Below are 16443 nucleotides of genomic sequence, written 5' to 3' on the forward strand. Positions count from 1 at the left end.
ATTTTGGTGCTCCTACTATAATGGATCTATATTGATAAGGGGACATGTTAATGTGACTAAAAACAAGCCATTAAGCCTCTTTTTATTTTTCATTGTCACCTCCTCACTGGGATATGAACCTTACTCCATCTTTAAACCTCACTGGGAACGGGGTGAGAGTCAGGGATGGCATAGGAGTCAGTCACCATCTGGCAGACACAACCAAGAGTCACATGTTTTATCACACATATTCATCTCAGAAAGAGCTATCAATCATTCTGAGCAAAGTGTCTGCATGTCGTCTAAGAACTCACTTCTTTCTTTAATGGCATGCTTCTCAAATCCCGATTTCTCTGTTAAGGTTAAAACAGTCATTTTCATTTACTTCTTATGAATAAATAGATTTGGCTGCTTGAAAATGGAGTGGATTCTCTTTCCCATTTAAAATTCTGGAGGATGGACACCTTTTTATGGTAGGCTTTCTGATTATGCTAACCTTACCTGACTGGTTATTTATCAGACTGTGTGTCAGGGAGAAGGATATTTCAGCTGTAATACAATTCCTTATTATCAGCTCCAGGCAGCACAGTAAACCTTCAATTGAATTTCTTATAGTTCTTTCAGTAATATAGATACATTTATAGTTAACATCATAATATTTTTCCATAACGATGGTAGGGGGGATGAATACCTCCCTTAAAAGCTAATCTAATTGTAAGACTTAATATATTTCTGATGATGGAATTTATATATATTTAAAATTTTAAATAATACCAAAATTAGTAGAGTTGAAAATAAAAGTCCCCGAAAATGAGAGAGATAGAGATAGATAGATGCACAGATCTAGAGAAAGACAGAGAGGTAAGAGAGAGGGACAGGGTGTTTGAGATGGGCTTAAGGTCAGGTATTAAATAAGGGTGAAAGATATCTTATACATATTACTTGGTAATAAAATCAGTAATTTTACATTCTGATTATGTCATTTTGAGGAGGTTTAATCAAATATTTTAATTATATGGTCCAGAATCCTTGAACCAGAACTGGCAGAAACTTCTGAACTTATGCAAGCAGATTCACAGGTTGACCATAGAAAACACAAATATTTGAGGGATGGATAAAGGAAGAGGAACTCAGAAGGATATGCAGAGATGGAGAAAACTATAAAACTATCTCCCACTGTAGAAAAGTACAGCAGGATTAGGATGCAGAAGAAATTTTTAGATTCATCAGTTTAGAAGACTTTGGTGATTTTTGGAAGAGAGCAGCTTCAGAGGCATGGTAGGGGCCAACACTGGGTTGCAGAAAGCTGAGAAGTGGAAAGGAATTGAGGAAGAGAAGGCAGCAAATATAGATTGTTCTTTGAGAAAGTTTAGCAGTGAAAGGGAGGAGAGAGAGGAGATGGTTTGTTGAAGAGGAGGCCCGGTTTAGAGATTGTTTTTTTTAGGATAGGAGAGACTTAAGAATGCTTTTCAGTTGATGACAAGAATCCGTTCATTACTGTGGCTAAAACTTCCAAAACTATGTTGAATAAGAGTGGTGAGAGTGGGCAACCTTGTCTTGTTCCTGATCTTAGTGGAAATGCTTTCAGTTTTTCACCATTGAGGACGATGTTGGCTGTGGGTTTGTCATATATGACCTTTATTATGTTGAGGAAAGTTCCCTCTATGCCTACTTTCTGCAGGGTTTTTATCATAAATGGGTGTTGAATTTTGTCGAAAGCTTTCTCTGCATCTATTGAGATGATCATATGGTTTTTCTCCTTCAATTTGTTAATACGGTGTATCACGTTGATTGATTTGCATATATTGAAGAATCCTTGCATTCCTGGAATAAACCCCACTTGATCATGGTGTATGATCCTTTTAATGTGCTGTTGGATTCTCTTTGCTAGGATTTTGCTGAGGGTTTTTGCATCTATGTTCATCAGTGATATTGGCCTGTAGTTTTCTTTCTTTGTCACATCCTTGTCTGGTTTTGTTATCAGGGTGATGGTGGCCTCGTAGAATGAGTTTGGGACTGTTCCTCCCTCTGCTATATTTTGGAAGAGTTTGAGAAGGATAGGTGTTAGCTCTTCTCTAAACGTATGATAGAATTCACCTGTGAAGCCATCAGAGAAGAAAAGGAAATAAAAGGAATCCAAATCGGAAAAGAAGTAAAGTTTTCACTGTTTGCAGATGACATGATACTATACATAAAGAATCCTAAAGATGCTACCAGAAAACTACTAGAGCTAATGAATGAATTTGGTAAAATAGCAGGATACAAAATTAATGCACAGAACTCTCTTGCATTCCTATACACTAATGATGAAAAATCTGAAAGTGAAATCAAGAAAACACTCCCATTTACCATTGCAACAAAAAGAATAAAATATCTAGGGATAAACCTACCTAAGGAGACAAAAGACCTGTATGCAGAAAATTATAAGACACTGATGAAAGAAATTAAAGATGATACAAATAGACGGAGAGATATACCATGTTCTTGGATTGGAAGAATCAACATTGTGAAAATGACTCTCCTACCCAAAGCAATCTACAAATTCAATACAATCCCTATCAAACTACCACTGGCATTTTTCACAGAACTAGAACAAAACATTTCACAATTTGTATGGAAATACAAAAGACCCTGAATAGCCAAAGCAATCTTGAGAACGAAAAATGGAGCTGGAGGAATCAGGCTCCCAGACTTCAGACTATACTACAAAGCTACAGTCATCAAGACAGTATGGTACTGACACAAAAACAGAAAGATAGATCAATGGAACAGGATAGAAAGCCCAGAGGTAAACACACGCACATACTGTCACCTTATTTTTGATAAAGGAGGCAGGAAAGTACAGTGGAGAAAGGACAGCCTCTTCAGTAAGTGGTGCTGGGAAAACTAGACCGGTACATGTAAAAGTATGAGATTAGATCACTCCCTAACACCATACACAAAAATAGCTCAAAATGGATTAAAGACCTAAATGTAAGGCCAGAAACTATCAAACGCTTAGAGGAAAGCATAGGCAGAACACTCTATGACATAAATCACAGCAAGATCCTTTTTGACCCACCTCCTAGAGAAATGGAAATAAAAACAAAAATAAACAAATGGGACCTAATGAAACTTCAAAGCTTTTGCACAGCAAAGGAAACCATAAACAAGATGAAAAGACAACCCTCAGAATGGGAGAAAATATTTGCAAATGAAGCAACTGACAAAGGATTAATCTCCAAAATCTATAAGCAGCTCATGCAGCTCAATAACAAAAAAACAAACAACCTAATCCAAAAATGGGCAGAAGACCTAAATAGACATTTCTCCAAAGAAAATGTACAGATTTCCAACAAACACGTGAAAGGATGCTCAACATCACTAATCATTAGAGAAATGCAAATCTAAACTACAATGAGATATCATCTCACACCAGTCAGAATGACCATCATCAAAAAATCTACAAACAATAAATGCTGGAGAGGGTGTGGAGAAAAGGGAACACTCTTGCACTGCTGGTGGGAATGTGAATTGGTACAGCCACTATGGAGAACAGTATGGAGGTTCCTTAAAAAACTAAAAATAGAACTACCATATGACCCAACAATCCCACTACTGGGCATATACCCTGAGCAAACCATAATTCAAAAAGAGTCATGTACCAAAATGTTCATTGCAGCTCTATTTACAATAGCCCAGAGATGGAAACAACCTAAGTGTCCATCATTGGAAGAATGGATAAAGAAGATGTGGCACATATATACAATGGAATATTACTCAGCCATAAAAATAAATGAAACTGAGCTATTTGTAATGAGGTGGATGGACCTAGAGTCTGTCATACAGAGTGAAGTAAGTCCAAAAGAGAAAGACAAATACCATATGTTAACACATATATATGGAATTTAAGAAAAAAATATGCCATGAAGAACCTAGGGGTAAGACAGGAATAAGGACACAGACCTACTAGAGGATGGACTTGGCGATACGGGGAGGGGGAAGGGTAAGCTGTGACAAAGCGAGAGAGTGGCATGTACATATATACACTACCAAACGTAAAATAGATAGCTAGTGAGAAGCAGCTGCATAGCACAGGGAGATCAGCTTGGTGCTTTGTGACCACCTAGAGGGATGGGATAGGGAGGGTGGGAGGGAGGGAGACGCAAGAGGGAAGAGATATGGGGACATATGTATATGTATAACTGATTCAGTTTGTTATAAAGCAGAAACTAAGACACCATTGTAAAGCAATTATACTCCAATAAAGATGTAAAAAAAAATCCATTCATTTACTCATGTAATGTTTATTGACTGCCTACTACATGTCACTAGACTTAATGAACAAACTGTAAAGAAGTAGTCATGGTATGGGCCCTTAGGGGACTTACAGAAATGGGTGGAGGCATTTTTGGCTACAGAGTGTTATTGACATTTAGTACTCAGGGGCCAGGGATGCTCTAAATACTGCAATAAGAGGGACAGTCCTGAAAAATGAAGAGTTGTTCTGGACAAAATTAGAAAAAGAGAGATTGAAGACATGAGAGTGACCACTCAGCAGTATTCCACCCTGTTGATTACTCCTTCCTTCTTGAAACACTTTTTTCTCTTTAATGACCTCACTCTCTCCTGGTTTTCCTCCCAAATCACTGGACAGTCCTCATCTTCTTTGGTCCCAGATCACTGGCTCTTCTTCTCCTGCCTGAAGTTCTCTAGGTCTGTGAAAAACACCTATGTCTTTTTCTTTCTCTATTCTCTTTCCATCTAGTCCCATGGCTTTAAATACTATTTATCTCTCTAGCCTTGACCTCTCCCGTGAGCTTCAGATTCATATAACCCACCACTTACTTGACATTGCCCACTTGTTTAATAGGCAACTCAAACCTAACATGTCCAAAATAGAACTCTTGTCTTCCCCAAATCTCTTTCTTACTGATCTTCCTCATTTCAGGAGATGGCAACAACATTCACCCAATTGCACAAGCTAAAAACTTAAATCATTCCTTATTTCTCTTTCCTTTATACCTCATATGCAATTCATCAGCAAGTCTTATTGGCTCTACTTTTAAAATATATTCTAAATCCACCTAATTGTCATTATCACCACAACCACCATCATCTTTCAAACCACCATCATCTCTCACCTGGACCATTATGATTCTCTCTTGATTCATCTCCCTCCTTCCACTCTTGATCCCTTGAAAACTTTACACAGTGTCCAGAGAAATCCTTTTTAAAAAGTGTTATATCAGGTCACATCACTTCTTTGCCCGGAACCCCCAATGGCTTCCTATTGTACTTTGAACAAAATCCAAAATCTTTATCTTAATCTATGAGGCTCTATGTGATCTGACCTCTACCTACTTTTTCACTTTCATCTAATACCACATTTTCTTCCTTTTTCATTACGTTCTAGCCACCCTGGCCTTCAGTATGTCAAGTTATTTCCTGATTCTTGCGTTCATTCCAGTTGGAATGCTCTTCCCTCAGATAATGATAATTTTACCTCCTATTTCTTGCCTTTTTTAAAAATTAATTTATTTTTGGCTGCGTTGGGTCTTCGTTGCTGCATGTGGGCTTTCTCTAGATGCAGCGAGCGGGGGCTACTCTTTGTTGCAGTGCATGGGCTTCTCATTGTGGTGGCTTCTGTTGTGGAGCACGGGCTCTAGGCGTGTGGGCTTCAGTAGTTGTGGCACACGGGCTCAGTAGTTCTGGTGCGCGGGCTTAGTTGCTCCGTGGCATGTGGGATCTTCCCAGACCAGGGCTCGAACCCATGTCCCCTGCATTAGCAGGCGGATTCTCAACCACTGCACCAACAGGGAAGCCCTCTTTCCTGTTTAATTGCATGAGTTAGTGCATCCAGAACTACATTAAATAATGGTGGTAAATAATGGTATTATTTCTTATTTCTCCCTTCAGTTAGAATGTTTCTAATGTTTCCTCGTCCAGCCCAATATTGAATTTTGGCTTGTGTGTTAGGGAACTATTCATCTATTCTGATTTTATTAAGAGTTCTAAGCAGGAATGGATGATGAATTTGATTAAATGTCTTTTTAAGATTTGTGGAAATCATATGATGTTTTTACTTTTGATCTATTGGTAAATTCAATTTCTTAATATTGAAACATCTTTGCATAAATTCACTTATTCATTTACTCAACAAATATTTATTGAGTACCTATGATGTGCCAGGTACGGTTCTAATATCACTGTACTCACAGAGCATACTTACTAGTGGGAGAGAGAAATGAACAAAATAAATGCATAAATTTTATTGTACATTGGAAGGTGATTAATGCTGTGAAGGGGAAAAAAGCAAGGGGCAGTGATATGGAATACTAGTGTAGGTAGTGGCTGCAACTTTAAATAGCATGATCAGGGAAGACCTCACTGAGAAGGCAATATTTGTTCAAAGACCTGAAGGCATCTCACCTCATCAGGAAGTGAGGCTAGGATGGTGGAAATGTTATGTAAGTGGATATTTAAGTCACCAATACTTAAGACAGCAGTTAATGGTAGAAATATCAGTAGAGAACAAAGAACTATTCTTAGAGAAATTGGGATGGGAGGTCTGACCCAGGAATTGGTAGATGGTTGCAACAAGGAGGGTAATTGGTGGTATAGTGTGAAAGACATGAGGTTTATTTTAAAAAGCTGGAAGGAAGGGGGCAGGCCCGGTGATATAAGGGGATTGAGAGGAAAAAAATATAGGCACAAATTGAGAAGACTATAAGGGAATCTGTCATCAAGGGAGATCCAGATTTCAGTTAAACTAAGAAAAATTGCGGAGAATATTAAAAGAGGCTTATGAAATAGGGGATGTTGTACTGTGTGTTCCAGAAGACCATATGGGAGGGTTACATGAGTTGGTAAGGGGTAGGAAATGGAAACAAAATAGAAGTCCAGATGGTAATTATTAGGTGATAAGGAAGGACTTGGAAATCTGAGGCTCCTGTATTTTGACACATAGAGATAAAAGTATAATGAATTTAGTTCTGGTAGTCTCAAGGCAGATAACGGTGGTGAGGCTGCGTTTGGGGTTGAGTGTGGGAAACAATAGAAGTATGAAGGTCCTGTAGATGAGTGTTCTTACTCCAGAATGAGCTGAGCTTACTCTTGACTCCTGTGAGAGGAGAGGAGTCATGCTCCATGATCTTATGAAACAGACATGGCTGTATAGTACTGGAATGTTTCACCATGGTAACTTCATAGAAAATGTATCCATTAATATTAAAAGATATCTGTTGGTTTTGTGTCCTAGTTTTGGAGAACACATACCTCTATATTTTTATTCTCCAGAGGTAAATACTTAAACAATTTCAAAGTAGGGGGTCCATCACCTTTAAATTTTTTCACTTTCCTATAGATTATCATTGTTCCTGAGAGTTTTTATAAAATATTTATTATGGCTGCAATAGAAAAAATATCTCACATGCGTTTCCATAGTAAAACAATGGGAAATTAAATCACTGAAGCAATTCAGAATGGGTCCTACCCAAACTTTTTCTGTTAATCAAAGTTTCCTAATGTTATGTTTCAAATGGAAACTCATATAGTCTTAATTTCTTTGCTAAAAATCAAGTATATTGGAGGTAGTTGCTGTATTTCTGTCAAATGAAAATATTTTTACAATATCTAGAACCTGTAAAGTAAGACTATCTTCCAAAGTGACAGGCCAAATTTTTCTGTATATCTTAAGCTTCACTAAAATTTCAGTAGGTAGCATAGACTGGTCAAGTTATATATATAAGGTATGTATCACTTATTCTTTTGTTCTGGCATTCAGGAAATGACAGTTCAGGAGGAAGCCTAAAATGGTTGATCTCAAATGAACACTTGCTGTTTGGCCTTCTCATTTCAATTTTCAAACAACTTAAAATATGATCAAAGACACTCATCAGAGGACCTGAGGAGCCTGTATTAGTCACTTATAGATTTTAAGAACCACCTTGTCATATAAATTTTGCATAAGAACAAGACAATAAAGAGGAAATTTAAAACTCAAAATGACAATCTCACATTAATGACCCCACCCCAAAGGTTTTGGCATATTAAGCCAGCTCTTTTACAACATATAGAGGAGAATAAATGAATGACAATGAAAAATAATTTGTAAGTAATTTGACCTACATTTACCCATTTCTAGGAAAGCCCCAAGGTGAATTCCTATAGAGACTAAAGGAGTAGTTTCAACTACTTGCCCGAAGACAGGCTGAACATGGAAAAAAGGGATCTCACAAACTTTAAATTAGTGGACTCTTTTCCTGTTACTTTTTATTCATAAGGCCGGAAGGCAGAAGTGTAAATTGAAGTTAGTGTTGGGTATGGTGGTAGCCAGGCTTTGAGATGGTCCGCAATGTTTCTCACCTCCTGATATTCATCCCTTTGTGTAGTCCCGTCTCACATCGAATGGGGCTGACCTGTATAACCAATAGGATATTACAGAAATGAAAGTGTATAATTTCTGAGGCTACATTTTTTAAAAAGGCATGGTTTCTGTCTCACACTTTTGGATCATTCACTCTGGGGAGAAGACAGCTGTTGTGTCGTAAGGACACTCAGGGCCCTAAGTCCTATGGAGAAGTCCATGTGGTGAAGGACAGATGTTGCAGGAAGGGGGACCCCTTCCAGGGCCCGAGAGTGGGCTCTTGTCTAACACTCAGAAATGAATTGTCCAAGGAGACACACGTGCTGACAAAGCAAGAGACTTTATTGGGGAGGGGCACCTGGGTGGTGAGCAGCAGGGCAAGGGAACCCAGGAGAACTGCTCTGCCACATGGCTCTCAGCCTCAGGTTTTATGGTAATGGGGTTAGTTTCCAGCTTGTCTCTCGCCAGTCACTCTGACTCAGGGTCCTTCTTGCTGGTGTGCGCATGGCTCAGCCAAGATGGATTCCAGCAAGGAGGATTCTGGGAGGTTGGTAGGACATATGGACTGACGTCTCCTTTTAACCTTTCCCGAATTCTTCGGTTGGTAGTAGCTTGTTAGTTCCGCATTCCTTACCAGGACCTCCTGTTGTAAGATAACTCATGCAAGTGGTTACTGTCGGGCCTGGCCAGGGCGGGTGGTTTTGGTCAGTGGTTCCCCTAACACTGAGCCCTCTTGCCAACAGCCATGTGAGTGAGCCACCTTGGATGCAAATTCTCTAGCCCCAGTAAAGCCTTCAGATGTCTGCAGCTCAGCCAGTATTTTAAACACAACCTCATGATAGACCCTAACTAAGCCAGAACTACCTAGCTAAGCCACTCCTGAATTCCTAACCTATGAAAAATGTGTAAGATAATAAAAGTTTATTGTTGTTTTGAGCCATTAAATTAAGGGGGGAGGAAGTATAATTGGTTTTCGTTATACAACAATAGATAACTAATAAGCAATAATATGTGACAGAACCAGAATTCAAGCCCAAGTTTGACTCCAAAGGTTGAGCTCCCAAAAGGTTGAAAGTTTCCCAATAACATTTTTAGCAATTTTCATTAGTTTACCTATTAAAATAATTTTTCTTTGAAATGAATTCAGTTTGCCTCCTACGTAAAGAGAGGAACATCAATCCCTTTGTTTGGTCAGTGACATACTGTATTTACTAATACTGGACAAGTTAGGTCTTGGATACAGTCAGTTTGAAGTCAATAATAACAATGTCTATTTTCCAGGTATTCAATAAAAGTATTTCTGAAGAAGTCTGATTCATGTTTCAGGAGGAGTTTCTCTGTTGACTCTTCATTGAATCTTCTACCTTATGAGATATTAATGTGTATCATTAGGGAACTTAATTTGTTCCTTCTCCTGTCCCTCCTCTGAAACCATTTTAGTACACAATTTTAATTTCCTCAAGAGGAAAAATTAATGAGTTGTTTCTGAATTACCCTTAACTAGAGTTGCAAACAATTTTAAGAACCACTTTGAAGTTCTACCCAAAAGTTGTATCTAAATTTCACTTGTCATAATTTTTTTTTCCTTACTCAAATGTCATTTCAACCCTGGGGAAATAATTTTTTACCTTGAAAGAGATAAACATTTCAAACTAAAGAAGCAAATATTTGTACTTCTTAGTCCAGGTGAAATGAGTCATCCTGCAACTAAAGAACATCTCAACCTGACTATCAGATCTGAATGTTATTGAAGTAAGAATAGGTCTTTCTTGTCCAGTAGACTGCTCATTTAATTTGAGGTAGAGCCCCTATAACTACCTCTTTGAGAAATGTTCTATTTCTCTCATTCAAAGCATCTCTAATTAAGAAGATATGAATTTTCAAAATATAAATTAGGAGGTAATTCTTTGTTTAATGAAAATATTAACTAAAGGATATATTTAGATAGTAGGACCTGTAGAGCTCTATTTACAAATGTTTGTTTATATACAGTTCAATAAAGTAAAATATAACTCACAGACATGTATTTATTCACATACTTTATATCACAAAAACACCATTGCCTATTTTAAGCTTCTTATAAGGAATTCTAATTTTTGCCACTACTTATTTGATATGTATTTCCTTTATAACCTGTTGCTTTTATGCTTGCTATTCCAACTCTGAACTCACCAGATATCCAAGATTTCAAGTCTTCTAGCTCATAATTGAGATGAGACAGTTTTAAGTGAAATCTTACTAAATCAATAAATAGTCCCATTTTTGTGTAGGGGTCATATTGTTATTTCTCTTTTGTTCTGTTAACAACTTTTCTGGACCCCTGCATTTCTCCAGGAAATGTGTATGGGAGTTTATACCAGGAGACTATGACATGGCATCACCAACCCACACCCAACATGAGAACTAACCACTTTTTATACAAAGTACCCAGTGATATAAAAGTAGTTGAAGGTCCCCAACTCTAGCAGGTGCACTAGTATGCACCTTCAAGCAGTGAATGTACAGGCATGTAACCAAAGTGTTTCTATAATAGTTTTGGAGGCAGATAGACCTTAGTCAAATTACAGACAGTTGCCTTGGGTCACTCACTAAACTTTTCTGTATCTTGGTTTCTCCATCTGTAAAATGGGGGTAATAATCCCTGCTTCTCAAGATTGTTACGAGGAAAGAGCATAGTCTGGCACATAGTCGGCATTAAATAAGTATTACTTCTCATTCCCCTGTATTTTACTGCACTCTTCAAATTAACTGTTCCTCAAGACAACAGTATTTTTCATTTTCTCTTTCAGATTAAAATTAAACTGCCAAATACGAACACTTCTGAAATTGAACTCAACATTCAGGAAATGACCCTTGACCTCCGTACTCCTAATAAGTGAGTAAAACTTAGAACTAGAATAATGAATATTATAATATTAATGAACCTTTAGTCAATATCCTTTATAAAGGTGTACATAATTATTTTGTATCACTCCTAAAGTCTGAAGAAAAGTGAAAAAGTCAGTCATTCAGATGTTTGATCTAGGTAATATAAACATATATTTGTAAATACCTAGATTTTTTCCTACTTTACATGCATACATTTGGATTAGGTTGATACCACCAAGAAATAGTCCTTGACATTCAGATACAGTTTGCTTATCTGTCAGGAAAAATAGCTAGAGGTGAAAATCTCTTAAGTTGTAAGTCTTGCATGTAGCTTTCTGGTACAGTGATGGCATGAAAGAAGCAATCTTTAAGCATATTGGATACTGTGGGGCTCTAAGGTTAAATTTGATTATATTCATCTAAAAATCAACAAAAAGTCTTATCAATTGCTTAAAACAAACGTTCTAACAGCTAATTTATCACTAGATCCTCAAGTTGCATGAATACATTTAAAAATAATGCAGATGATAATGGAATAATTCAACTAAACATTTGATATTTTCAAAATAGTCTTGTTATTATACAAGTTCAAATCATGTTCCCCGAACACAATGTATACGGTAAAATTCTGATAAAAATGTTTATCTTGAAACCTGGATAAATCAGCCCTGTCTCTCAAAACTAACTCTATAAGGAGGGAATCTATAGAACCTGGCAGGTGCTAGATAAAATGTCTAAATATCTCACTGCTTTGTTCACTTTTCATCTGGATATATAGCAGTGAGCACACTTTGGTTGAGTGCAGTGATTCTTTGTAACTCACAGACATTTCAAACTGGGTGCGGGGAGCAGTCAGCTCCTAGCATTATCAGTACCTACAATTCCTTCCATTATCAGTACCTACAATTGTCCTTTGTCGATTGTAGGGCTTCAAGAAAATAACAAAATTAAATCTCTGGTACAAAAGACTTCTGTGTGTAAACAACCCAACATAACATGCATAGCTTAACCTTGATTTCTACAGTAGATGCATTTAACCCCAAATGATCTACAGATGAATACATATCAAATATTTTCTCATTACTTAATATAATTTCAAAAATGTATTCACTCAAAAAAATGTCTCATATTATAAAAATTACATTCCCTATTCCTACCATTCACTTCAAGGAGTATTGTAATTTTTTTTCCATTACATGTTATACGCGCATTTACTCTTCCACACAAACTTTGCAAGGAAAGTTGGTTAAATGAACAGTCAAATTTTTCATGATATTTGTGCACTTGTTAAAAGCACACACATATCTACACACTATGGAGTTAATTTCCGTTCCCCTAGCAGTTCTCACTGTCTCCATCCATCTTTAGGCAGCTGCTCTGGCTATGCTGTCATTCCAGATATTTATCAGAGCTCACTAAATGAAAGACTCACACAGAGATATTTTTCCACATAGAATGTAGCCTGCACTAGGTCATTTGGATCTTACAGTACTTATACATTAAATGCTCAGTGCATGAAGGTACTGTCTCTTAAGAAAAAGATTCATTAATTAAGATAGAAGACAGAAGATAGAATTAAAGTTTTTATCACTTTTCCTAAACACTTGAACATGCTTTGGAGCCATGCTATTACCTGAAATTGTATTATTGGAAATGTGTCTTGTTTTTTTAGTTTATTGATATTCACATCTACTTTCTTTAGTTTCTAACTTTGACACCTGTAACACTATGCTTACCGGCTCCAAGAAAGATAAGAGCGGACATTCTGCTAATGTATCTATAAGGCAAAACAAGTGAATTTATTTTAACTGAATTGACTAGTAATATCAGTCTATTGATAGTCAACTGCATTAAAATTATAAATAAAACAGAATTTTAGCATTGTAGATCGAAAAGAAATAAAACAGTTTGCTGAATTCTTCATTTTTTACAACGTTGTTTTGGTGTGTAGATTCCCAACATGGAGTAGATAGAAAGGAAGAAAGATAGGGGAAATGGTATAATGTCTCAGAATCTCCTGACTTTATCTTCATATGGGGTTTCATTAGTTTTTAAGATGAATTCTAAGAATATCATAAATGAATTCCTTGAATGTGATAATAAAAACACACTCTGAAGACAAATATGAGTTAATTTTTGTTTGTGTGTTGCTTTAGATTATCTCACCTTTGCGGTGCTCCTTTGATTTATTGCATTGGCCAAAAAGTTATTTCGGGTTTTTCCATATGTCTTCCAAGAAAACTCGAACGAAATTTTTGGCCAACCCAATAGATTGAGAGTTGGCTGATATTCAAAGACGTAAACACCTAAAAAAATGTTTTCTAAATGGAATAGTGAACTGCAGCTCAGTAGCTATTTCTGCACTTTCTTTGAAAATAGTTATGTCTCCAATAGGAAACATTAAAAAAGCCATGTCCTTTTTTTATCCCAGATATGTAAATCAAATAATTTATTAACTACATAAAATAAAAAGTGCATTATGTGAATATGTACAGAACAAGGTTGTCCTTTATTTAAATCTCTTGCAAGAAACATCAACTTGGGGCTTCCCTGGTGGCGCAGTGGTTGAGAGTCCGCCTGCCGATGCAGGGGACACGGGTTTGTGCCCTGGTCCGGGAAGATCCCACATGCAGTGGAGCGGCTGGGCCCGTGAGCCATGGCTGCTGAGCCTGCACGTCCAGAGCCTGTGCTCCGCGGCGGGAGAGGCCACAACAGTGAGAGGCCCACGTACCGCAAAAAAAAAAAAAAAAAAAGAAACATCAACTTGAATTCTCTAATATAAATGTAAACATGTGAGTCTATGGAGTTCACTGTATAGATAATTTGGGGGTTTTACTTTCATATATTATTGTTTGCATTTAAATAATTTCTAATGAAAATTAACACTGGATAAACATTTGATCAGTGACTAAACTGTAGCTTCTTAAAAGGCAAATATATTTTCAAAGTAGAGGCAGAGGGATTGGGTTTAAATGTTCATTCATATTTTATTATAGTACTAATTTATACCAGTTATTCAAATATCATTTTGTGGTGACCTGTTTGCTTTTCATTCGTTTATTCATTCAGTCAACAAACATTTATGAAGTCTGCTAGACACTGGGGGGACACCGAAATAAAATACAGTCCTGTTCTTCAATGAATTGTATATGATTAAGTATTAGTAGAATTTTTTATTGTTTAAATATAACTCTCACTTCAGATATCACACAGTATTTTCCTTCTTCTAAGAGCCTAAATAAGTTGCACAGTTTCTATTCAAAATTTTAGTATGGGAAGCTGTACTACTAAGGACTAGACAAAAATGCAGGGATAAATGTACCATTCCAATGGCCACTGTCTCTTTTGAATTTATTTCTCTCTGGAGAGAGAAGTGCACATTATCATTGGAACTCCTTCTTCAACTGATTTTAGGTGTCTTTTAGTGCAATGAAGCTACCACCACTGAGCTTTGCTTTCTTTTAAAAGTGAATATACTATCATTTGTAGAATAAGGGATAAAGCAAATCTAACTCTAGTACAACCTATACTGTAAACAACTTTAAAAAGATGGACTCTCGGGAATTCCCTGGTGGTCCAGTGGTTAGGACTTGGTGCTTTTACTGCCGTGGGCCCAGGTTCGATCCTTGGTCAGGGAACTAAGATCCTGCAAGCTGTGCAGCATGGCCAAAAAAAAAAAAAAGACTCAATGGTTTTTGCACCCATTTTTTTTGAGATGCCAAATATTACAGGGTATATTAAGAAACATCGCGATTTCATTACTTCAAGTGGAGAGAGTTGTTTCTCCTACCCCAAATATCTGGAATGGAGCAAGAGTAACAGAAAATTCCTCCTATAGGTTCCAGAGATGTGTGATAAATACTTTTAATGAGCCCAGTTTCCTGAACTTAGGTCTTTGCAAATGAGCAAAGAAGCAATTGATTTTCAAGGGCTTTGTTTTCAAATACTAGTTCTTTGTACAAGTATTCAATAAGTACCCCTAAAAATTACCACATTTCCTATACTGATTTGGACCTTATACCTTCTAACAGAGCTTTTCTGCCCACTTTTTATAGAGATACTCAAGACTTCTCTACTGAGAATGTGAGGTAACAAGTGTTTCATGTATTTAATTTTCTTCAGATACCAGCATGTGCCGACCCTATGCATAATTCAGATTCATACCACTATGACAGAATTATGGATGTCTCATCCCAACCATGCATCTAAAGCATACAATTATCCGGCAGCTGAGCCATAAACTGCAAACTACACTCAGCAATCTCTCACAGGAAATTTTTGCCAATGTATAGTAGAAAGAACAGAAACAGGCAGAGAGAAGCACTTTCATTGATCTGGTATTGAAATCATTCCAGGCCTGAATTTCAATAACTACACCTAATGTAGTAGTAGAGACTCAGTTGTGTTAGCAGAATTATTTAGAACCATTCCAATTTTCAGGTTTCTATCAGGCAGCCACATTCCATCTACACATAAGTATGACCGGCAATAGATCTATCCAGCCAACTTAAAGTTGCAATGGTTCTATTTCTATGCCAATAAACATAGCCTGAGACTATGTGTATATAATGCAAAATGAGGTCAATTTAGAAAAAAAGAGGGGTGGTCAAAACCACTGGTTGGATTTTTAAGGCCAAAAAAATGGTATACTAAATAGTTTTTTGGTTCCTAACATTGTGGTGATATATATTGCTTCCCATTGTCTTGATATCACTGATTCTAGGTTTTTATTTTGTTTTGTTTTTTAGGAAGCTGTTGTTAACTCTTCCCTATCCTGTGGAATGCAACAATGCCAAAGCTTTCTATATTGCTGAAACTGAGACTCTCGAGGTCACCATGACTATGAAACGAGAGTTGGATTTTATTAATTTCTTCTGAAACAACATGAATAAGGAGGAAAAGTGGTAAAATACCACTGATAAAAAATTTAAAAAACTTTGAAAAAATTGGTTAATGTTTTCTATCTTCTCTTTATTATTCTGACATATTTCAGGCAGGGCCTAAATTCAATTCTAATGCTATTCTCATCATTTACAGTCATTTCTATTAATCTAGTAGGAAATGCTGATTTCTCATACTAATAACCTATTCCATTTTTATAGTGATAGCTGGATAGAATTTACAGGCTAACCAATTAGATTACTACATGGTCAGCTAAATAACTGAAATATGACCATGAAATCGTTGGTCCACTTATTTCAGTAGTTTGAAGAACTTAAGCCAATTGATTATATCATGATACAATCAGG

General features: G+C 36.7%; 1 protein-coding gene and 1 non-coding gene across 2 annotated transcripts in view; both read left to right on the forward strand.

Moving 5' to 3' along the window:
- DNAAF6 (dynein axonemal assembly factor 6) overlaps window positions 1–16072 on the forward strand; it is a 37699-nt gene extending 21627 nt beyond the window's left edge. Inside the window, exons 5-6 of the mRNA XM_032621028.1 lie at window positions 11116–11201; window positions 15943–16072. Of these exons, the coding sequence (XP_032476919.1) occupies window positions 11116–11201; window positions 15943–16072 (216 nt within the window). The remainder of the gene's footprint in view (window positions 1–11115; window positions 11202–15942) is intronic.
- Window positions 14760–14832, forward strand: TRNAK-UUU. Its single transcript has one exon. It is a non-coding gene; the product is annotated as a tRNA-Lys (tRNA).
- Window positions 16073–16443: the final 371 nt, after the last annotated feature.

This window comes from Phocoena sinus, chromosome X (genome assembly GCF_008692025.1).
Source record: "Phocoena sinus isolate mPhoSin1 chromosome X, mPhoSin1.pri, whole genome shotgun sequence".
Classification (NCBI taxonomy): Eukaryota; Metazoa; Chordata; class Mammalia; order Artiodactyla; family Phocoenidae; genus Phocoena; species Phocoena sinus.